The 23,407-nt window shown below is 37.2% G+C and overlaps 1 protein-coding gene across 6 annotated transcripts; it reads left to right on the forward strand.

Annotated features, from left to right (window-relative positions):
* Positions 1 to 1,991: 1,991 nt before the first annotated feature.
* LOC128026052 (ribosome-binding protein 1) lies at positions 1,992 to 22,498 on the forward strand. Of its 6 annotated transcripts, none has more exons than XM_052612772.1 (30): positions 2,030 to 2,222; positions 4,661 to 5,845; positions 6,053 to 6,475; positions 8,773 to 8,924; positions 9,029 to 9,151; positions 11,088 to 11,240; positions 11,724 to 11,842; positions 12,070 to 12,223; positions 13,297 to 13,435; positions 14,619 to 14,746; positions 15,143 to 15,177; positions 15,409 to 15,463; positions 15,588 to 15,625; positions 15,725 to 15,806; positions 15,894 to 15,931; positions 16,034 to 16,109; positions 16,232 to 16,272; positions 16,400 to 16,487; positions 16,971 to 17,063; positions 17,558 to 17,650; positions 17,769 to 17,858; positions 17,943 to 18,035; positions 18,188 to 18,259; positions 20,057 to 20,152; positions 20,380 to 20,463; positions 20,608 to 20,688; positions 21,332 to 21,415; positions 21,503 to 21,598; positions 21,750 to 21,893; positions 21,980 to 22,498. In XM_052612772.1, the coding sequence occupies exons 2-30, from the start codon at positions 4,678 to 4,680 to the stop codon at positions 22,016 to 22,018; spliced, it is 4,077 nt and encodes a 1,358-aa protein (XP_052468732.1). In that variant the 5' UTR covers positions 2,030 to 2,222; positions 4,661 to 4,677; the 3' UTR covers positions 22,019 to 22,498. The 6 variants fall into 6 exon arrangements, with proteins under 6 accessions (XP_052468728.1, XP_052468731.1, XP_052468732.1 ...); XM_052612770.1 differs by having other exon boundaries at positions 4,661 to 5,611; positions 5,666 to 6,475; XM_052612773.1 differs by having other exon boundaries at positions 2,031 to 2,222; positions 4,661 to 5,692; positions 5,900 to 6,475.
* Positions 22,499 to 23,407: the final 909 nt, after the last annotated feature.

The raw sequence follows: 23,407 nt of genomic DNA on the forward strand, positions 1-23,407 counted from the left end.
TGAGTGATTTTTCGTAGTTTTGATTGCTGTAGTGCCCCGTCAGGCCAATCCGGGCAAGCCTTGGTGAGGTTGTAGATGGGGTGGGTTCTACCATCCATCAAAGTTTTTTGACTCTACCTCTTACAGTTTGTTATGCCTTTAACTTTTAAGTCAGAATGCTAATCTCTGTAAATCTTTTAGGGTTTCAGAGCTACATTAAACCCTAATAATTCAGTAATGTATACTGGAAAGTAATTAAATGAAATAGAAAAGACTTGTGTTTCTTTGGGGAGGCAAGAAGGTGTGTAGTGACGCACTACATTCAGGTAAATCTGCTTTACTGTATATTGTGTTTATTGTGTTATTGTGTTCTTTCAACGCCCTCTCATTCGATTTGATGCTGTGAGAGCTATTACACCATACTAAAGCACAATAAACAAAAGAATGTGGAATGTGTGTGTCCACTCCTTGTGTGATGTATGTTTCTACAGTTCTACAAAGCATGAGCTCTACAAATCATGATATGATTTGATGCCTGATTTTTTAAAGTTGTATAGTAAACTCTTTCATAAATGGCATCCACTACAGAGGACAGATATTAGAAAGCCATTTTGAACCATTTAAGTTGTAGCACCATGTCCCAACCACCAACTGGTCAACTTCCAAAGTGTTGTCTATGATTCCATTTAATTATTGTCTTTGAAGAATGGATGCACCAAATACCTCAGCAATAGGTGTTAAATTAGTGCCCACCTGTGTATAAATAGCCCACCATCACTCAAAATATATTGGATATTTAAACATTTCTAATGATGTTCTAGCGCTCTATGGAAACCACACCCGCTGCTAAACAAAAGAGTGTTGCACCACACATCTAACACAACACAACCACAACCACACCAACGAATAAACTTTGAAAAGTAAATGAATATATTTTTGTAGTCTATGTTCAATAAACAGCTCTATAACTGAGTGTCATGGTATAAGCTTAAGGCAAATAAAGATAAAGCATATAAATATTGGCTGATCTTATATTGATCTGTAAAGGACATTAGCAATGAATAATTCACACCTTGATTTACACATTACTTTTACAACAGTCTTAGTCACAGTATAAACAGTATAGCATTTAGCATTTAGTCTCATAAGAATTAAATAAATGGTAGTTCATGACTCTGAAAACTGTTTCCTTGAAGATGGACTTTCTTTTAAATGTACATTTTCATAGCAAGGTATTTCCTCCATCCACTGTCTCTTTGTTTATGTTAAGATATTTAAAAAATGTGGAATTATTATCCTTTAAACATATTTTCATGTGAAACAAATGGTGAAAAATAAAGGCTGTTTTTATGAAATTTTGTTTGTGTATTTGAAAACAATACATTTAACAATGTATGTATGTATGTGTATATATATATATATATATATATATATATATATATATATATATATATATATATATATATATATATATATATATACACCTTGGTGTAAACATCTCTGAGGACATGACTTGTTGGACTACCCACATTCAAACACAGGTGAATTTGGGATTTTCCTTAGTTGTCAGTTATAATCATCAAAATTATAAGAAATAAACATTTGAAATATATGTCCTTGTGTAATGAATTAATATAATATACAAGTTTCACTTTTTGAATGGAATTAGTGAAATAAATAAACTCTTTCTAATTATTCTAATTATATGACCAACACCTGTATATGTGTGTACGCATGTATGTATTTGCTGATGATACTGTGGTTGTTAATTAATAAACAAACACAATGGATAAAATGCATAATGACAAGCACCCAGACTGCTGATGTACTAGAGGTAGTCAAATGTAATCGTCTGGTATTCAAATCAAATCTGTGACTGTAATATTGAAAGACTTTTTTAAAAAACGGCTAAAAAACTACAACTCCCGTAAGAGTCCAAAAGACCAGCCTTCCTTACGACAGCAAAATTCTATTGGTTCGCACCTGTTTGACTGACTCCACTCTAGCCAATCAGCTGTCTTCTGAATGTACGGAATGCGGGTCACTTACCGGCGTACTGCCAGCGCTAGAAAGTGCCACGACTCCACACAGACATCGACTGACTCCTCAAGCTGGGGATAAGATTTTTTTTTTAGTTAGTTTTTTTTTGCTGGCGTGGCGAAGGCAGTTTGGTTCGAGATAATCACTTCTGTTTAAACTCTTCCTGAAGTGATTCATCCAACGGAAATCTGCCGCGAGAAAAGGTGAGATTCAAAGCTTTTGTTATGGCGTTTTTCATTAAAAGCTTAAAAGATTTTCAGTAGAAATTAACGTTAGCAGTAAACTTTTATCTCAGCCATTTATTTACCCTCCTATTTAACTAGCTCGTAAGCCGAAAGGGGTTAAAGACATCTTATGTAGTTAGGTAGCGAATAGCATGACTATAATAAGTGGTTTCACATTTTGGTTTGGGGTGATGCTCTGTTGTAGTTAACTTAGACCGTTAGTAACGTTACCAGCTTTTCCTTTGTGAGTTACCAAAAACTGCATTAAACTTAACATTTATAACAGCTTTAATGTCTGTGGGAATTATCCGAAATTTGTTTAAAAACTTAATTTTGGTAACTTGGTTCATTCACGTTGCAAATAACGTTACAGCTGTAGAGTGCAGAAACCCTGAGCATTGATTTCTTATTTTATGTGAATTGAACAGCTACCTTATGAATAGGTGTCAAATGAGAGTATGGAATGTGGAAAATATGCCGTTCCATCTAGTGTGAATCATCCTTTTAATTCAGTTTCATAGCAAATGTTGAGTCTCCCCCTTAATTTCCTATTGGCTCTTTAAATGACTCCCTGTGAAGTCATTAGAAATTATCTATTTTGTAACTGTTAATAATAAATTATATATTATAACATCTTTAAACATGTAAGACATAAATTAACATAAATGTAGTCTGTCACATTTTACAGGCATGATCATTAAAATTTCAAGGCCCCCCCCCAATCTCCTATTGGTCTATTTTACTTTAAAGAGCAGGTCTATAAGTGAATGTGAAGGTATAAGCATAATGCAAATAATCTTACAGTATACAATATTTGTTTCAATGTAAAATTGATTATGCTTTTTCATTCATTAGGTTCTTGTAAATCTCTTTGATTGGCACCCAATCAAGTCATTATATATTACAACACAAGAAAACATTGTCAAAGGCTATGGAAAATAGAGCAGTTTATGCACAAATCGGTTTACAAAAAAACTTAACATTCCAATGTACAAGTTACATATGGCCTCTAAAAGTCTGTATTCTACTCCTGAATGTGTCTTGATAGTTCTTGCTTCTAGGATATGGTGAGTTCACAGCTTGTTTTTAGAAAAGGTGTGTGATTGGCATGGTATGAATCCTATGGAAACAGCAGAGTATAGAAATGTGCAGACAGGAGCACATGGTGGAATAGAAAGTCTGTTGCTTTAACCGAACAGAGTGTTTGCATATTATACGGAAGAACGTTTTCTCCAAAAACTGTTTTTGTAGTAGAAATTGAGCGTAGCACACTTGGATGTCTATACCTTATTTTTTATTTTTTTGGGTTGCATGGTACACTTCTACCAGAAGTAGTGTTTTTCTTTAAAGTATATGGTAGAAGTGGAGCACACTTAATCATCTTTTCCTACTCAAGTAATGTTTTTTTTTTTTTTTTTAAAGAATAAACAAAGTGTAAAGTTTGGGATCTCGAGAACAACATTCAAAAGCAAACTTTAATGTCCTTAGTAAAAAAAAAAAAAAAATCAAGTAAAGCAATAAATATGTATTTGATCAAATAATCTTCAGTTAAAGGTACAGGTTGTAGGACCTGCCACTAGAGGGCGCACTATCAAAACAATAACAATCGTGTGGTTTAATGCCACTAAGAAGGAGCGTGGAATGATGGAATTTGTTGTCTTCTACCCAACCTCTGATGGCCATCAATCAGACGGAAAGATAAATCATGGATTTAACACGGGTTCAACGATTTGCGTGAGTAGATTACATACAAAGTCAATGCAAAGGCACAATCAGACTATGGATCAGACGCGTCCTCGCTGGTCTAGAGAGGCGATGGCCTGCGTTTGGCGTGTATGCCCCATAATGCTAATCTTGTTGATCGTTATAATAGCATACGTTTTCTGTAAAGATACAAATCAAAACAACTTACCTGACGAGTAAAACACAAGCAAGATCGGCATCTCTTTCTAGTTAAAGTTTGTCACGAAGCTACTTCCGCATTTGTCCACGACATTGTTGTCATGTGGTTTCTACGTCAGTAAAGGCGTTAACAAAGAGTAACTAACATCTTTGACAGGCGACTACACTGCCCTGTGTCACTGTTTAGAATGGGAATTTTCTCATGATTTACAAGTAGTTGAAAACATTATAGATATTGTTAGTAATCAGCTGGACAAAATATATAACACTAGTCTAGTGGTTTTGGGATATTTTACTGCAAATATCTTACAAATTGTACCTTTTAGAGGGACTTTACTTGGAAGTTGTTAAAGATTTTGGTTCTACTCTTGAGGTAAAAATCCTTAAGGTGGAATTTTAAACTGGTGGAATATATATATATATATATATATATATATATATATATATATATATATATATATATATTATTTGATGATAAAATGCACCAAACCTCACCTTTTTTTTTCTTATATCAGAAAGGAAGCTACCAATCATGGACATCTATGATCCTCAGACCCTTGGATTTGTGGTATTTGGTGGCTTCATGGTGTTCTCAGCCATTGGGATCGCTCTGGTCTCAACATTTTCCATGAAGGAGACCTCGTATGAAGAAGCTATAGCCAAGCAGAGGAAGGAGCAGGGGAAGACCCTATCCAGCCAACGATCAGATAAGAAGAAAAAGGACAAGGCAGCTGAGAAGAAAAACCGTGCTAAGAAAAAGGAAGATAAGCCCAATGGGAAGCTCCTGGACTCAGAGGCCACTCCTGAGGTTTCAGAAGTGCCAGCTGAGCCCAGTCCTTCAACTCCTCCAGGCCCAGAACAAGTTGCTTCACCGGCACCTAAACTAGAAGTCCAAACTCAGAAGTCTCCCCAACCCAACCTTTCTCAGAAGCCCGCTTCACCTACCCTGGCTCAGAAATCAGCTTCACCTGCTCCAACCCTGAAATCTATTTCACCTACCCAAAAGTCTACTACAGCTCCTCCTGCCCAGAAATCTGCTTCACCTCCTCCTACCCAGAAATCTTCACCTGCCCCAGCCCAAAAGTCTGCTCCAGCTGCCCCTGCACAGAAATCCACTTTACCCGCCCCTTCTCAGAAGCCTGCTTCAAATGCCCAGAATGCCCAGAAAGCCACTCCAACTGCCCCTGCTCAGAAAGCAGGTCCACCTGCCCCAGACCAGAAAGCCACTCCAACTGTTCCTGCCCAAAAAGCCGCTCCTCCTTCCTCTGCCCAGAAATCTGCTCCACCAGCCCCCACACAAAAATCTGCCCAAACTCAAAAAGCTGCTCCATCTGCCCTAACAAAGAACTCCTCTCAACCCGCCCCATCCCAGAAGTCTGCTCCAACTGCCCCAACACACAAATCCTCTCAACCTGCCCCATCGCAGAATGCTGCTCTGACTGCCCCAACACAGAAATCCTCTCAACCTGCCGCATCCCAGAAGGCTGCTCCAACTGCCCCAACACAGAAATCCTCTCAACCTGCCCCATCCCAGAAGGCTGCTCCAACTGCCCCAACACAGAAATCCTCTCAACCTGCCCCATCCCAGAAGGCTGCTCCTCCTTCCTCTGCCCAGAAATCTGCTCCACCGGCCCCTGCACAAAAATCTGCCCAAACTCAAAAAGGTGCTCCATCTGCCCCAACACAGAAATCCTCTCAACCTGCCCCATCCCAGAAGGCTGCTCCAACTGCCCCAACACCGAAATCCTCTCAACCTGCCCCAACACCGAAATCCTCTCAACCTGCCCCATCCCAGAAGGCTGCTCCACCTTCCTCTGCACAAAAATCTGCTCCACCGGCCCCTGCAGAAAAATCTGCCCAAACTCAAAAAGCTGCTCCATCTGCCCCAACACAGAAATCATCTCAACCTGCCCCATCCCAGAAGGCTGCTTCAAATGACCTGACCCAGAAAGCTGCTTCACCATCCCCAGCCCAGAAGTCCTCACCACCTGACCGAAAACCCAGTCCACCTGCCCCGGCCCCTTCACAAAAGGCTGCTACAGGTACTACCCCTCCTGCATCCCATCCTGCTCTTGAAGATGCTCTACCCGCCCCATCTCCTAAGGATAAGAGGAAGAAGAAATCCAAAGCAAAGTCTGCTTCAGCTGAGGTTCAGCCCAAATCTGTGGCTCCATTGGAGATGGTGACCAAAAGGGTTCCTGTCATGGCTGTGCCTCCAGTGGGTACTTCGAAAGCTGCTTCAGCAACTGCTGTGCTGGCCGAAACAGAAGAGCCCAAACAAGAAGCTCCAGCCAAGAAGAAAGGAGGCTCTAAGAAGAAGTCAGAGCCAGGTATGCTGTTATCTCCCCATATATTAAGTGGATTCCTCCTACTGTTTCCTGTACATTTTAGACATTTCACTTAATAAGAATAATAATAAAAAAAAAAATATTATTTATTATAGTAGCTTTCAGTAGTAGTCAGTAAGATGCACTGAGACATCATCAAACCTTAGGAGTCATAGTTTTTCTAATTGAAAATTAATGCTTCTGTTTTACAATCTTCATGGGCACTAAACTACAGCTCAAAGACTCTTTAATGCTTGTTATTATATTAGGTTAACTCATTAATTTTGAATGTTAATTTGGCTTTTGTTCATATTTGTATTATATTATTTATATATATATATATATATATATATATATATATATATATATATATATATATATATATATATCACATACATACATAATTGATTTGAAAATAAATTTACGTTATCAGAATGCAGTGTAATTTTTAGATGCTAATATTAGACCTGTAAACTGAAAAAAGCCATTCTAAGTGAATCTAATGGAACCAGGTATGCTTTAAAGGAAGTATGGCCTCAGTGCAATAACAGGATATTTTTGATTGGTTTGCCATACCCTTAAATACACATAGATAAAACTGTTCTGCCTAGACCACACAGATTACATCTACATGTGAAGCTTGTAAAACCTGAATTTATGACGTATGTCATAACGTGTAACTTCCTGATGCCATTCATCTACTTCAGAGTAGCGTCTGAATTGTTTCTTCTGACAGATAGCACTGATGTGTTCCATTTCCTTTGTGGGCGGGGTGTAAGAATAGCACTACTCCTTATTTGCTGATGTTGGCTCTGATTGGTTGCAGAGAGCTCAGAGGGGGTTTCTTTCTGAAGTGCTACTCATGGGGGAATGGAGGCACTGATCTTCTGATCTTGGTTTTCATGCATGTGTGTGTGGTGTGAGCTACTTCACAAGCTCTTAAGCACATGCGATAGTTTGAGTTTCATTAACAGCTTCGTATTCTGCCTTTTCCTTGATTCTTATGATGTTATGCATAATTTTGTCTTCACTTTATTCTTTGTACCTTTATTTCTCTTTTGCACACTGTAAACTAGAGATAAGAAAAACTATATATTGTCAAAATCTACTAGTCACAACACAAAATAAAGCCATACCACTAAAAATCTAGATAAATGACTACCTCATTAGTTAATCTGTTGCTGGAATAATCAACCATTCAGTGTTGTTTTCATTAAGTGAAACTTATAATAAAAACGTTCACTTTAATTGAAAAAAAAAAAAAAAAAAAGATATATATATATATATATATATATATATATATATATATATATATATATATATATATATATATATATATATATATATATATATATATATATATATATATATATATATATATATATATATATGCCCAGCCCAGATTTATCTTATCTAAATTCAGAGAAAACTCATAAAAATGACACACACAACTAAATTACTATAGCCAAGTAACATTTAAATCAAAAGGAAAATGTAAAAATTTTTATTAATACAAAAAAAATTGGTACGCCTCACCATGCCCAGCCCAGATGTTATAATAAAATAACACTGATCATATTTAATTTTGTTTCTTCTTTTGTTCAAACATTTCTTTCTCCTTTTGAAATCCTCCTTTCATGCACACGTCCTTATACATTTTCCACTCACTGGTGATGAGGTATTGCTCTGCCGTGGGAAAAAGCAGAGAGTTTGTGGCAGCACACAGGTGTGCTTCTGTGCTCCCAGAATTCCTCTCCTCTTCATGAAGCACAGCCCTCTTGGCCCTGTTCAAACAATACGTTTGCCTCAGCTGCTCCATTAGGGGAGCACACAAATGCCTTTAGTGGCTGGACAATGGGAGTTTATCACCAGTCCTGGATGCCATCTCACCCTGGTGCCACACTGCACTCATGCCATGTTGGCACTGTAAATAAAAACAACTTTATAGTACATGCACACACTACTGTACAAACATCCAGTTAATTGTATTGTACACGTCATTTTTTGGAAGCTGCTCTTGTTTTGGTCTCTCTGTTTCATTCTATGAATGAACTGTTCTGAACATGTTTGATTTTGATGCTGGAGATCATGGTGTGGGTGTTTAGGGAATGTTTAGGAGTGTAATCAAATGATTTGGAGAATTTGCTCATAAAAACAATTAGTTAAGATTAGACCAGAGACTGATCTGCAGCAATATGCTTCTTAGTTTTCTGATTTGGATCCCTCAAATACAGAATGACACACTGGCATAATCTCAAGCATAATCTTAATAAATGATCTGTTTTTGTTTTTCTCTATAGTGGTGGCTGCAGACCCCGCAGACAGTCCACTGTACCTGCCCTACCAGGCCTTGCTTTCCACGGTGAAGAGTATGGTGTTCACTGAAGGAGAGGCCCAGCAGCTCATTGAGATTCTAGATAAAGCTGGCGTTATTCAAGACACATGGCACAAGGTAAAGCCAACTTCCTAAAGTAGTTTTTTATGTCTCATATGTTTAAATCACTTTATTTGAACTCAAGGAAGTTTGTCTAAATAGAGTTTCATGCATGTTTATAGGCCACACAGAAGGGTGATCCGGTAGTTGTGCTGAAGAAACAGCTGGAAGAACGAGACAAGCAGCTGGCAGCCGAGCAGGAGGACTCAGCAGCTGTTAAAAGCAGACTGAGGGATTTGACTAAAGTAAGGCACTTGTTGAAACACTCATGCCAGTCTAAAAAAGAATCGCATACAAATTAGGAAAAGTGTGATATGTGCACACCTATCAAGCCTTATAAGTACTCTATTATAATAGACTGTGTTTTGAGGGAAAAGTGGAACATCAATATTTGGCTTTTTACTGATTGAGATGGAGGCAAGGTTTGAACCTACAGCATATTCTGACTGTTCAGAAGTTCAGGGTTGGTAATGTTGAAAACCTTTGTCCTGCCCAGTGGTGTATAAAGTACCTGAAAGTCCTACTCAAGTAAAAGTACAGATATCTTACCAGATAATAACTTTTGTAGAAGTTAAAGTCACCTTTTAGAATATTGCTGAAGTAAAAGTCTTAAAGTATGTGATATGTATTGTTCTTAAAGGAACACTCCACTTTTTTTTTAAATAGGCTAATTTTCCAACTCTCCTAGAGTTTTACCGTTTTTGAACTCTGATTTCTGATGATTTCTGGGTCCAGCAGTAGCAATTTTAGCTTAGCATAGATCATTGAATCTGATTAGACTGTTAGCATCTCGCACAAAAATGACCAAACAGTTTTGATATTTTTCCTATTTAAAACTTGACTCTGTAGTTACATCGTGTACCAAGACCGACGGAAAATGTAATGCAATGAAATTATCCAGCACCTGAAAATAGTCCCAGCTTGGTTACTTCCAATAAGCCTATTTTCAATAACCAATGTCATTGCGCCTGTTGCACCCATGATACGGCAGCTAAGTTCCTTGATTATTACACCGGAATGAGAGCATGTCGAAATGTGCAGTTAAAACCACCAGTAGGTGACAGCAAGTGACTGTTAATGAGTTAGTCATTGAGATTCAAACAACTGATTCATTCAGAAACATAAGTATTTGACTGTGTTAATGAGTCAATGGTGAATCACTGAATCATTCAAAACCAATTTGTTCAAAAAGCTGATTAATTCAATAAGTAAACACCATTGCTCAGGGACACAAAACGGTGCTGTGATCTTTGTTTGGAACTATTTTCGTTTGCAATATTGAGCAAAAACGAACCATATTATGTCTAAAATGTTGTCATTATTGCTTTACTGAACGTGTATAAAATGATTATTAAACGTGTCCATGCTGATATCTGCAGAAAAACTGTACTCTTTGTGTGATATAGATTATATTAAATTATATAAATCTAAAAAGCATACAGAAGCATTTTTGCCATCTACAATTTAGAAAGCCTGGAATTTATCGTTTTAATAGACTAATAAATCAACGTGCGTGGACTCTGTGTGAGATTTGGTAATGTCATATCATCACACGTCATTTCGACAACACTTACCATATTATCACAGATGATATACTGTATATCGCAGACTCCACCTGAGTGGGAATTGAATAATCTGCGGTTGTGCACGTACTTGTTTGCACATGAGCAAAGGTGTTTTTAGGAGAATAACTTGCAAACGCCTTACCACTGATTCGTCAAACCTTCTTTCCTGCAGCCATGTTCTTCGGACTATTTTGTAGGAAGTAATGAATATGCTTCGGGGAAATGTATCACAGTAAAAGTATACATTTAGATTAGGAAATGTAGTGGAGTAAAAGTTGACTGAAATATAAAGCCTCAAGTAAAGTACAGATACTTCCAAAGAAATACTTGAAGTATTACTACTTCGTTAGATTACACCACTGGTGCTGCCTAATATTTTTGTGGAAATCTTGATGCATATTTTTTCAGAAGTAAAAAAAAAAGAAAAAAAAAAAAAAAACATTGATTTTGAAAGTCTTTTGGAACATTAGCTGAATATAAGTAATAATTTCTTTCATGGTAGAATATACATTTTATTTTTTCAGCTCTACATAACCCTTCAACTAGAAGCCACAAGTATTCTGATGACCAGTTTTCACGTCAGATCATCACCGGTGTATGATTTGTTTGTCTATAGGAACTCTCTGGGGAGAAGTCAAAGGTGGCGTCTGTAGAGACCAGGCTGAGCTCTCAGCTGAGTAAGCGAGAGCAGGACATCATTGCCCTACAAGCACGCATGCAGGCCAGTTATCAAGACCATCTCGCAGAGACTCAGCAGCTTAATGCCAAGGTAAGAGCTCAGCACTCTTACCTTGGCATTGCCATAGACCTGCATGGAAGCAAGACTCTTAAAAAGTGACACGATTACATTTACATTTAGTCATTTAACAGACGCTTTTATCCAAAGATTACAAGGATGTCTACCAAAATATTTTAGTAGGACAGAAAATTTAAATATTAATCACATGGTAATTTGTCTATTTAACATGATTAATCTCATATTATGAGCTGGATTTAGTGGGACTACAATGCTTATATATATATATATTCCCTAATGATATAAAAAAAAATATATGGGCTAGGCTTTTTTATTTATATATATATATATATATATAAAAGCCTAGCCCATATATTTTTTTTTTATATCATTAGGGAATAATGTCAAAGTAAATGCATTGAATTTAACACGATTAGATGCTTTTAATTACATTAGTGAGCTTTGGCAGCCCTAATATTTACGTGACATGTCTAAGCCCTTTCTACTCCTCATTAGATCTTGGCTCTCCAGGACCAGCTGGAGAAAGGCCCTAATGCTCAGCTGGCCCGTCTACAGCAGGAGAACTCTATCCTCAGAGATGCACTTAACCAAGCCACCAGTCAGACGGAAAGCAAGTATGAACCTACTGCTCCTGTCGAACCCAATCATGTCTTGCTTGCTTAATTCATCTGTTTCACAATTTGAGACTGCAGCAGACTAACTAGCGTGACATATTAAATATAGTAACCATGCAGTTGTCAAAAAGGTCTTCATGTGGGTTGTTGACCATTGTAGCGGTTTATGATGACAGCTTATAGCTCACAGCTTTTTTTTGCTATATTAAATCTTTTGAATCCAATAGACAAAATGCTGAATTGGCCAAACTGCGTCAGGACTGCATTCGGCTGAATAAGGAACTGGTGGAGAAGAACGAGGCCTTGCAGGCTGACGAACAGCTCAGGAAAAATCTGGAATCTAAAGCTACCGCGGCTGAGAAACAACTCGCCCAGCTGCAGGTCAGTTACCCACCCTTTAAAAACCATTCTTTGCACCACAGATGCCAATCATTCCTGTTGTTTCATGTTCTGAGTTGTAGTTAGTTTTGTGATGCCTCTTATGAAAGAGTTCAAAATGCCACTCTAATTCTTATAAAACATCTCCCAGCATGAGCACCAGCCTCATTAGAGCTTTCTGCTACCTCTCGCTGGGCCTTTTAGCCTTGCACATCTGCAGGTCGGCAAGTTTAGTATCTTGCAATCTGTGTGTGTGTGTGTATTTAAAAAGCTTGCTTAGGCTTGCTGGTAAAGCTGACGCTTTAACCCCCCAGTGCTGGTGCCTCTGCTAATGGGATTGTTCATATGCTGGCAGAATGTTTGATCACTCCGCAGTGCTCTGTGTGAAAATGGCCCATGCTACAGGGAAACACTTCTTCGAGCGAATCTGGAATGTGAGCCTGCTTGAGCAGTACAGTTTCAGGAAGAAGTGTCTGATTATTCATACTGGAAACACACAGAACAGCTTTAGCATCTCTTCACTAATCCACTGCTACAAACCAAAGTCCACTGAATAAAAGTAGTGTCCTGAGGCCATTTTAAGCATCTAGAAAGTGTACAGGCTAAGGAGAGACATTGGTAATGTCTGGAGAGTGTGAGTCATTGATCTTAACAGAATTTTTTTTGCGTAGAGCAACCTTATGAGAAACCTCTTGAGTAGCTGAACACAAAGAGAATCAGTGTTCCTATTGTACATTAGTACCCAGTTAGAAATTAGTGTAAATAACCATTAGGACATAAAATAAATTTAATTAACATTGCCTCTCTCCAAAAAAAAAAGTTATTGAACACAAAACTGTTTGAATGTCTTTTATCATATCAGAACATAAAATTGTGGTCACTGTTTTTAAGGTTTCAAATATTTTAGGTACTTATGCTTCATTGCAGCTTAGATTGCACATATTTTACATTTTATAAGTGCGTGCTTTCCCTAGGTTTCGAACCAATGACCTTGGTGTTAGCGTTCTACTCTACTGTTTGTGTTGCATGACCAAATCTGAACTGTGTTTTCTGTTTTCATGCTTCGTCCCCTGCAGGGGACCTGGGTGAGCAGTGAAAAGGCTCTGCAGAAGCGTCTGGAGGATGTGAGTGAGGAGCTCCGACAGACCCAGAGCAGCAGAAACAGCCTTCAGACACAGCTTGAACAAGCTCATAAAGATGCCACTGCTCTAGCAGGTCAGCAGCACCCACTGTAGAACCACAAGAAGAATTATCCAAGATTCAGTCTGCTTTAAAAACATTTCTTTATATCTGAGGTGTATATGCTGCGAGGTATAATGTCTTGCGGTAGGGCTGGGCGATATATCGAATATTAGCGATAGTATCGGAATAATTTTGACGAAGATGAAAAATTGTAATATATCGGGAATATCGAATATTTCAAATTCAAGCATACTTTCCCAAAAGAACGCGCCAAATGTCCAAAAAAGGAACCTGTAACTGCTGACTGCTCTACGCCCCTCTACTACATTCCGAGTTTAAATCTCAGAATCAGAGCTCCACTGTTATAAGGATACATTTTCTGCCTGGTGTTTGCTTATTTTAAGCAATCTGGCAACCATGCGCACGTACTCACTCCTCATTACGAAAGAGCCGGTCTGTGTTCTGTCGTGAGATCTCAACTGTATTGATTGCATTTGTGATTGCAAAATAAATGCACTTACTCAACCGCTGATGTTTGAATTGTGAAACATAGGCTATGGCCAATTGGAATTACTATTGGGGAATTTCACTGATATGTTTACCAGTTTCCATTATATAGACAGAGAGAATGCCCCATCTAAGAGGGTTTTTAATGTCAGTAGGAACATAGTTTCATGCCACAGAGCTTCTCTTAAAACCGCAGACAGTTGACAGACTTGTGTTCTTAGCTTAAAAACTTGTTAAAAAAAATAAAAATAAAATGCTTATCCCAGTTGCATAGTATAAATTGTGAATTGCATGCACTAAAAAGTCGACAGAATGCACTTTCTGTACTTAATTTGCACTGCTTCAGTTACATATAGGCCTACATGTATTCATTTAATAAAAAGTAGTAAGTGATCTCTTGGTCTAGATTTTTTTAAATGCTTAAATAAGCTGTTTAATCTAAATTGTTTTTGTTTGTTTTTTATGGGCAAAAGGAAATCATGTTTTTTTTTTTTTATTATTTAAATGCAAATGCAAACATATTGAGATATATATCGAATATCGTAAAAATTTTGACAATATCGAGATATTTTTTTTTTTATATATCGCCCAGCCCTATCTTGCGGTATCCCTAACTTTCTTGCATACTATGTATCGCTTTGGACAAAAGAAGCAGTGAAATTATGAATTGGTAAAATTAGTGTTTTTTTTCCTAACTGCACCGTTTCAGAAGCTCAAGCTCGTGTGGCCAGTATGGAGACGGAAAAGATAGAGCAGACCAGACAGTTAGAGAGGCTGCAGAGCCAGCTGAAACTGCTGGAGGCGAGCCAGAACAAAGAACAAAACCACAATTCAGAGGTGACACTCTACTTTCTATGTCCCAATACAAATGCCTTTGTCACGGTATAATAAAATATAATAATATTATGTTATGTGTGTAACCTCATATAAATGTCTCAGTTGCACTTTATTTTACAGTTTCCTTATTTCAACATAGTTGCAATATTAATTAATAACACGTACTTACTACAGGGTTAAGATTAGGGTTTGGTTTAGTTATTTGCATGTAATTAAATATAATTTGATGTTATTACTATAGCAAGCATATATAATGTGTAACAAGAGTGTGTGCAAAGTCCATTAAGTGATTTGTAGTTAAGGTGTCATGTTGAATAACTGGTTACAGTTTGTTAAACATTGTAATATGTGGTTGAGCAGTAATTTCATAAGGATTTGCATGTTTAATATTTATAGGCTTTGATGGCTGAACTGGAGCAAGCAAAGAGCAGGTAAGATGTGAGGCCATATTTGCTTGAGACGCAAAAATTGGGTAAAGAAATAAGACTTGTTTTCAGATGACAATGAAATGTTTGTTTTATTCTTCAGTGACAAATGTTCTTGTGTTATCCACAAAGGGTTCCACAATTTTAGTACAGTTCAACCCCCCCCATATACATTTTCAGAAGCTTTGCATCTAACATTTGTTGAAAATGAATTCATATTTATTGTTTAATCTATAGCCTGAAGGATAAAGAAGAGGAGCTGATCCAACTAAAAAACATCATTGCAAATCAGGTGAAGCCGAACATACTGCTTTTTAGCCTTTTTCAACTTATCTTAATATTTAGTATTTCATTACTATTAGTAAATTTGACTCTTAATTGTTCCCTTATTTGAACCAATCATCTGTCCTCTTCAGGATGATAACACAACAGAGATGCAGCAATTGCAGCACAGGTACGATACGCATGTTTTCTGCTGCTTCACTAATACAGTTCAGTTCAGTAGTTCTTAGTTGATTTGAATCTGTTTTTGATCTTTTCCTTTGAATTTAAGCGTAAAAGAAAAGGACGACCAAATAGCAACTCTTCAGGGAGAGCTCCAACAGTTTAAAGAAAAGAGTTCAGACCTCACCAGAGTAAGTTTATCATATGCAAACCTTTACACCTCAAACAATAATTCAATTTAGACTCAACCATTCTTGCCTTTTTTTTATTATTCATAGCTTGAAAACACAGAAATGCTGGAACAGCTACAAAACAGGTATATCAGTTGTGATTCAAACAGCTTTAAATTCATGTTTTTTCTTCACATTCTGTTTAAAAAGATTTAATGCCGTATGTTCTCTTTTTCCTGTTCCTGTAGTCTGAAAGAAAAGGAGTCTCGGGTGGCTTTATTTGAAGAAGAGATGAGGCACTGTAAAGAACAGTATGACACTAAAGTAAGTGAGACTTTCCTGTTATTATTATGTAATTTAGTACTTTTGACTATTAAAGCTAGTGTATCATATGTTGATTTAAAAAAAAATGAACATATTTCTAATAAAGCACTCTTCATTTACAGCTGGCAGATAGCACAGCCAAACTGGAGTCACTACATAAAAGGTACAGATTCAGTCCAACTGAAGGCCACCTACGTGTTTATGTTCCTGTTAGTCACCCACATTGACACCATTCTGTGATGAGTGTCTACTTCCACAAAAAATGAGGGGTTTTTCATAATGTTTTTCAGTGTAACTGAAAAAGAGAGCCTAGTGACATCACTACAACAGGAAGTGCAGCAGCTCACGGATCTAAATCAGTCACATGGCAAGAATTACGTAAGTAGCCAAGACTGTTGTGGACGTGCTTGTCTTTATCTTCCATGTACACCGTGATTCATAAAAATATGCGTAGGCAGTAGATGCACATCTTATCTCATCTCATCTCGTCAGCTGGGTATATGCTCTTGCTGTACAAAGTAGATTGTTGCAGTGCACTTCCATTTCTATTTCAGACGTCTAGACTTTTAAATTACCTAGGTTTTTCTGTGTGTAAAATGTTATCGGTAATAATGGTGCCACAGATAAAAGAAGTGTTAAGAAGTGTCATCATTTTACTCAACCGTTTTAATTTTAAAGAAACCTTGAATTATTTGTTTCATATTATTTCACAATTTAAAATGTTCTTTTGGTTTAGACAGTATTTAATTAAGTGTCTCCGCTTTTACCTTTTTGTATTTCTATGCACAGATTATTATTTTTGTTTATTTTAGAGTTTTTAATGTAAGTTCGGTTGTCACTGAGCATATCATTTCTTTACAGGAAAGTTTGGAGGATATGCTGAAATCTGTCCAGGCTGAGACCAAAGAAGTTCTTCACTCACTTTTCCCACACATCATCATAGAAACAGCACAGGTATCTAGGATTTCAGTTTTCTCATGGTATTTATCACTTGGTTTTATTTTTGGGTGCTCTTGTAATATTGACTTAATATTGAGAGCAAATACACATAACGTTAGCCACTCTATACATACAATATCATTCAAAAGTTTGTTCTGAATTTATTTGATCAAAATTACAGTGAAAACAGTAATAATATGAAATAGATTACTACTTAAAATATTTTTTATATTAATATTTTTACAATTTAATGTATTCATGTGATGGCAAAGCTGAATTTTCAGCATAAATTACTCCAGTCTTCATTGTGACATGGTCCTTCAGAAATCAATCTAATATGATGACTTTGGTGCAAAGAAATGTTTTATTATTGCTATTATTATCAAATGTGTATATAAGTATTCATTGCTTCTTGATGACCCCAAACCTGTGAATGCTAATGTACACGATGCACTTCTTTTGATTTTTAGCTAATTCTGAGTGTCTCGTTCTCTTTTTTTTTTTTTCAGACCAATTGGCTTCAGGACTTTGCTGTGAAAGCACAAGAGGTGCTAAATCAAAAGCAACAGAGTCAAGAATCCCAGCAGAACACCGAGATGGTGGTGAGTGTGCTGCAGATCTTAGCCTTGTGCTATTATCATCTTAAAATGGTTCTTTGTTGCTCCCTAGTGGGAATGTATGGCATATTTGTATTTACTACAATGCTGTTTTTATTATTAGGAGATAATGGGGAAACTACAGGCAGCCCAGGAGAGTCAGAGCACATTACAGTCTGAGTGTGAGCAGTACAGGAGCGTACTGGCTGAGACGGTGAGATTATACACCAAGCATCTGTTTCAGCAAAGCCTTAATGAAAAATGGATCAAGCCGAATTTGTTTCCTGACGCTCTATAGGAGGGGATGCTGAAAACACTTCAGAAGAGTGTAGAGGAGGAGGAGAGGGTGTGGAGGACCCAGATAATTGAGTCAGAAGAGAAACTAAGGATGGTAGGTCAATGTGCACTGTATTAACACATGCATATAATTCTACAGACACAGTGTGAGAACAGTAATATACATAGAGAAAGAGTTTATTATGTATCTTTAATTCTAGAAAATTCTGTAAAGTTTCAGTCTGTCAATCTTTGATTTTTTTTTAGGCACTCAAAAAGGTGCAGGAATTAGAAGAGACAACAGAGAGCTTGAGAGCGGACAACCCGAGGACCCAACAGGTATAGATTTCACCTGTGGAAATGAACCGTTGTACTGTAGGACACTGTAGGAATACAAAATATGAGTATAGGGCTTGGGCGCCGAGTTGCATTCTGGGACGTGGCGGCCATGTTGCTAGCCTCGCAAATGTAAACATACAGCAAGTTGAACGAGAAGAGCAGAGTTGGGAGAAAGAAAAAAGATGTTGTGGGATTTATAGGGATACGCTAAATAGGGATGCCAGGGACCGGTATGTGGAGAAAAATCTGCCCTATTAACGGATTAGATCCATATGAAATTCCCAAAAAAGAGTGGTGTACCGGCGAAGACTTGCTGCCGCACTTTTGCATTACAGATATCTTGGGCTATCTTGTTTGTTTTGTGAGCGCCTACACTTCAGAATAGTTCCGAAGCTACAAGTCATTGAAGTCTCATGTACAGTAAAATATCCCGTTAGCTCTTCAATCGGAGCTGTCAAGTCTCTGTGCTGTTGACTTGTTGCTACTCCTTGCCCTTCCAGCGAAACAGATGTTTTCAAAGCATCGTTTTGCTTACATGAAAGCAACCTTAGCATGATGTTGGGCTTTTTAAGATTGCGTGGTTGTTGTGAGAGAAGTTAGTTAATGCTGCAGTTTTGTAGTACAAATTTTTGCTGTCAGCAGAGGGATAGCAACAAAAAGATGAATGTTGAAATTTCCCGTATTTTGGATGAGTAACCCGAGAAATTTTCCATATTCTCAGTGTTGACTTAAGCTATATAAATGAATATTCAGATGTTATGTTCTCTGTCGCGCCTCCAAGCAGGAAAGCGGTGTAAAGTTAATCCATTCTCATTTTATTTTCCCCATGGCGATTATGTGTTGCGCTATTACACCCCACAATACAGCAACGGTTTACCATGGTTGAAATAGATTTTTAAAATTAATCAAATCAAGACACACGGATGAGAGGGAGTACGTCTAAACACTGCGCAGTAGTCCGAGTGGCAGTAAAGGAGGCCATCAACGTGGTGGTCAAGCCAAGTAATGACGTCACAACGCCCAAGCCCTAATACTGAGTGCAAAAAAATTATCAGGCTTTAAATATCCTGGTTTAAAATATTCAACCAGTTCCTATATAAATAAAGGTGTGTGTTCGAACAGTTCTCTTCATTTAAATAAATAAAGTATTATCCAAAAATTCAGTTATTCATATTAAGACTCAACTAATGCATTCTCATTCATTATTTATTTTACATTCAAAAGACTTTTCTCCAATGAGCAACATGTAATAATTTATATACAGGGTCCTTTGAACTATTGAACTACACATTGAACTATATCTGGCTTTTAATTCAGTCTAAACTCTTGTAGCTTCTCTCCAGGCCAAAACATCACAGAAGGGAAAGACTAAGGAAATTTTTTCACGGATTGAGTATATAGATTTTCGGCAACATTTATTATCAGTAATTCGTATAATATATGGGTACATAAACTTTTGTCTTTATTTATATATATATATATATATATATATATATATATATATATATATATATATATATATATATATATATATATATATATATATATATATATATATAGAATAAAATGTGTCTCAAGGATTTTCAATTTGTTTTATCGTTTTTTATTTTATTTATATTTCTTTCTTTTTTGGACTTTAAAAGCCTGCTTACATACTGGTTCATGCTAGTAAAAAACCCAAGTATATATACAGAAGTACATTATAATAGCATGCAGTATTCCTCATTCTCTAAACTGAAATTCTCATTGTCTGTATCCTTTATGTGTACACCCCCCCCCCCAACCCCCCGTGTGTAGCTGGAGGAGAACGTGAAGTTGCTTGAAGCCCAGTTGGAGAAACAGCTCCAGTCAGCATCCACTGACAGCCAGAGTCAATCTGAAGAGATAACGCACGTAAGCACACACTCATGTCTTTATGCTGATTCACTAAAGCACAATATGAGATACATAAGCTAAACAAAGCCTTCTAGTCAATCATTATTTATTTTAAATAATGTTTTTGTCTTTGTGAAGAGGTTGATTGACAAGCATCATTTAATTTTAAGATCTGATGTGGTTGTAGAAGATCTTGAGATCTAGCCCTGCTCTGCCACTTAAAAGTTAATTTTGTTTGTTTTCAGTTGAAGCATGTTTTAGCAGAATCCGAAAGACAGTTGAGTGTGGCCCAGCAGGAGATGCAGACGCAGAGGGAGGAGCTTACACAGGTTGGTTTCCCTTGAAGTCCAAAGCATTTGCTCAAGGTTTACACCTATTATTCTTTGTTTACCCACAATCATGTGGCAAACAGGAGGTTTTGCCAAGGAAAAACACAGAAGGCGGTTTTGTTGATTGACAGCTTCTATTTCCAGATCAGACAGCAACTGAGTGACGTGACAAAGCTTGCTCAGGGAGTGGGAGAGAACGGGCGGACTGAGGCAGAAGAGTGTCAGGTTAGGGTGCGACATGGAAAGGCACCCTGCACCTCACTTGGCAGTATTAGATAGATTTTTCAGTGCTAACTGTGGTTGGGTCTCAAAACCTGGCATTGCCTATATAAGAAGTCTTCCAAAAATGGTTGACTGGAATATTGCCAACTTTGCTTATTGTATTATGAGACAGTCTGTATCAATCAACAAATATCCACAGAAATGTCAGATCATATTTATTTACATAGTGCTTTTCACTATACATATTGGGAGGATTTTACCCTATACATAATGCTATGTTATGGGCCATATGTTTTTCTCCCTATCCAGTACTGCCAAAGAGGGGATGTTTTACTCCTAATTCTAACCATTCATTTTATAGCATTTTGTTGCAGCAGCTTCTGTTAACCCAGAATATATGCACTCTTGGCTTCTTTCTGTCACACTCAACTTAATTAACCACTAACATTTGTCTTTTGCATTTGAAACTCCTACTTCTATACTGAAGATCCTACTATTTTATAAGAATGCTTGTTTTCACCTTATTTCCTGAATGCATTGTCCACTAATGCAGCTCTTGTGTCAGCTGGCATGGAAAGGTTTTGCAGTAGTTCCTGGATTAGCTACAATAACTTATCTACTTATGTGGTATTGTTTGTTTGGTCAGGTCCAGGCTCAGCTGGAACAGACATTGGAAAAACTACAGGGTGAACAGGCTCTAAACCTGCAGCTTTCTGCAGAAGTGGAGCAGGTACATTGGTGTCCAAGACCACCTTGTGTTACTACTTGATTTCTAAAAACCTGTTAATCATTAAACTCATTATTCCATACTTTATAGACTCAGGAGTCCCTCAGAAAACAGATTCAGAGCCATCTAGAGCAGATGAAGTTAGCTGAAGACACTGCAGTCATGGAGGATGTTGCTCAGCTGAAGGTACTTTGCACATTAAATAGCTGACAAATATGCACTTTTAATTATGGCTTTGTCCATGCATTCTGGAAGATAATAATTAAAATGTTTCTTGTTTAACTGTTAAAACTGGGTTTCTATTTAAATCCCTAATGCTCATGACTTGATGTTTTAGGAGTGTCTAGAGAAGGAGCGAAAGATGACCAAAGATTTGGGCCAGGCAGCCACCAAACTCCAACAACTGCTGAGAAACAGTCAGGACCAACTGGCCAGAGAGAAAGAGAGAGCCAGGACCTTGCAGGATCAATTGCCAGCCAAGGTAAAAACATTATACATATTCATAAATGTTTATAGAACAAATAACTGCATGCCTATGTTAACGTTGTTTATGTTCTTGTTTTCCAGGAGGGTGATGGAGAGCTGAAGCAAGGCACTTCTGTTTGATGTGCAAAACAAAAAAAATGCCAAAAATTGCCTTAAGATGATCAAAATGAAGCATTCCAAAATTAGTTTTCTTCCTTTTTTTTTTTTTTTTTTTTTTTGGGCAAACTAGTCTTGGGAGAAATATTTTGAAGACTTTTGGGGAAATCTAACTCCCGAAAAAAAAATTTATTTTGGAGATGTGCTGGAACTATTTTCACTTTACATTCCATCTGAAACCTTCTGGCTATGTCAGAAAATATTCCTCAACTGCCTTATATATATTCTCAGTGTTCCCGCATCTCTCCTCCTGATGTCAGTGTTAAAAGGGAAACCGCATGTACATTATGTGTACATCAACTAGTGCAATTAATTTCTTGTAAGTGAATGAGTATGCATAATTGTATGGTACATGGGTACAGCATTTGGAATGGCCTTTCTGTAGCTGGCTTCAACACTGTAATAAGATTGATAATAAAGAATGGCATCCTAGCTTTAATTTACTGTCCTATTTCTTGTTTCATTTTTTTGAGAATTTGCTGTACATTTACTCACGCTCATTACTCATCAAGATGTAGATGGGTTTCTTCATCCTAACAGATTTGGAGAGATTAGCATTATATAGCTTGCTCACCAATTGATCCTCTGCACTGAATGTGTGTCATAAGAACGAGAGTCCAAATAGCTGATATAAATCAATCTGTTGATTTAACTTTAAACAATTCCCTACGGCAAACATACCAGTCAATCCATAATAATACTTCAAGTCCAAAAAAGTTCATCCCCTGTTGTCTCTGCAGAGGATCCATTGGTGAACAAGTGATATAATGCTAAATTTCTCCAAATCTGTTCTGATGAAGAAACCAACTCATTTGCATCTCGGATGGACTGAGGGTGAGTACTTTTCATTTTTGAGTGAACTTACTTTAAGATTCCCCCAATTTTGATTCATCTGTTGCATCTGTTTGAAAAGACCAGGCTGTATTTTTAATAGCATTTAGTTAAGAACTTAACACTCCCATGGAACACAAATTGTTGCATGACTTCAAAAGTAGATTGATCAATGAGTTACAAAGACCACGTCCTCACTCTTTTTCTCCTTGGTCAAAACGAGTTTCTTCATCACATGCAGGAATTAGCATAAAACTGTTTCAAATAAATAGTTTAGCATGACACACTGTAGCATACAGTATGTACATAATGCAAGTAACTGTATTGCATGAACACGTGACAGTTTTTTTTTTTTTTTTAATGAAATGGTTGAACAGCATGCAGAATGTACACTGAGAGAGAACTGTACAAGTCTGAGGACTTGGCATGGCTGGCACATGCTCTGAGATGGAAGAGAGATGTTGTTACTCTGAACAGTACAGAAGTGTATCAAGAGTGCAGGGATCTGAACACATCCTATAT

The sequence above is a fragment of the Carassius gibelio genome, chromosome A13 (genome assembly GCF_023724105.1).
Source record: "Carassius gibelio isolate Cgi1373 ecotype wild population from Czech Republic chromosome A13, carGib1.2-hapl.c, whole genome shotgun sequence".
NCBI classification, from domain to species: domain Eukaryota; kingdom Metazoa; phylum Chordata; class Actinopteri; order Cypriniformes; family Cyprinidae; genus Carassius; species Carassius gibelio.

Coding starts and splice junctions, on each gene's coding strand:
- LOC128026052 (XM_052612768.1), top strand. CDS start 4,678: ATGGACATCTATGATCCTCAGACCCTTGGATTTGTGGTATTTGGTGGC. Junction 13,436..14,618: donor AGATGCCACTGCTCTAGCAG/GTCAGCAGCACC, acceptor GCACCGTTTCAG/AAGCTCAAGCTCGTGTGGCC. Junction 17,859..17,942: donor GGAGCGTACTGGCTGAGACG/GTGAGATTATAC, acceptor GACGCTCTATAG/GAGGGGATGCTGAAAACACT.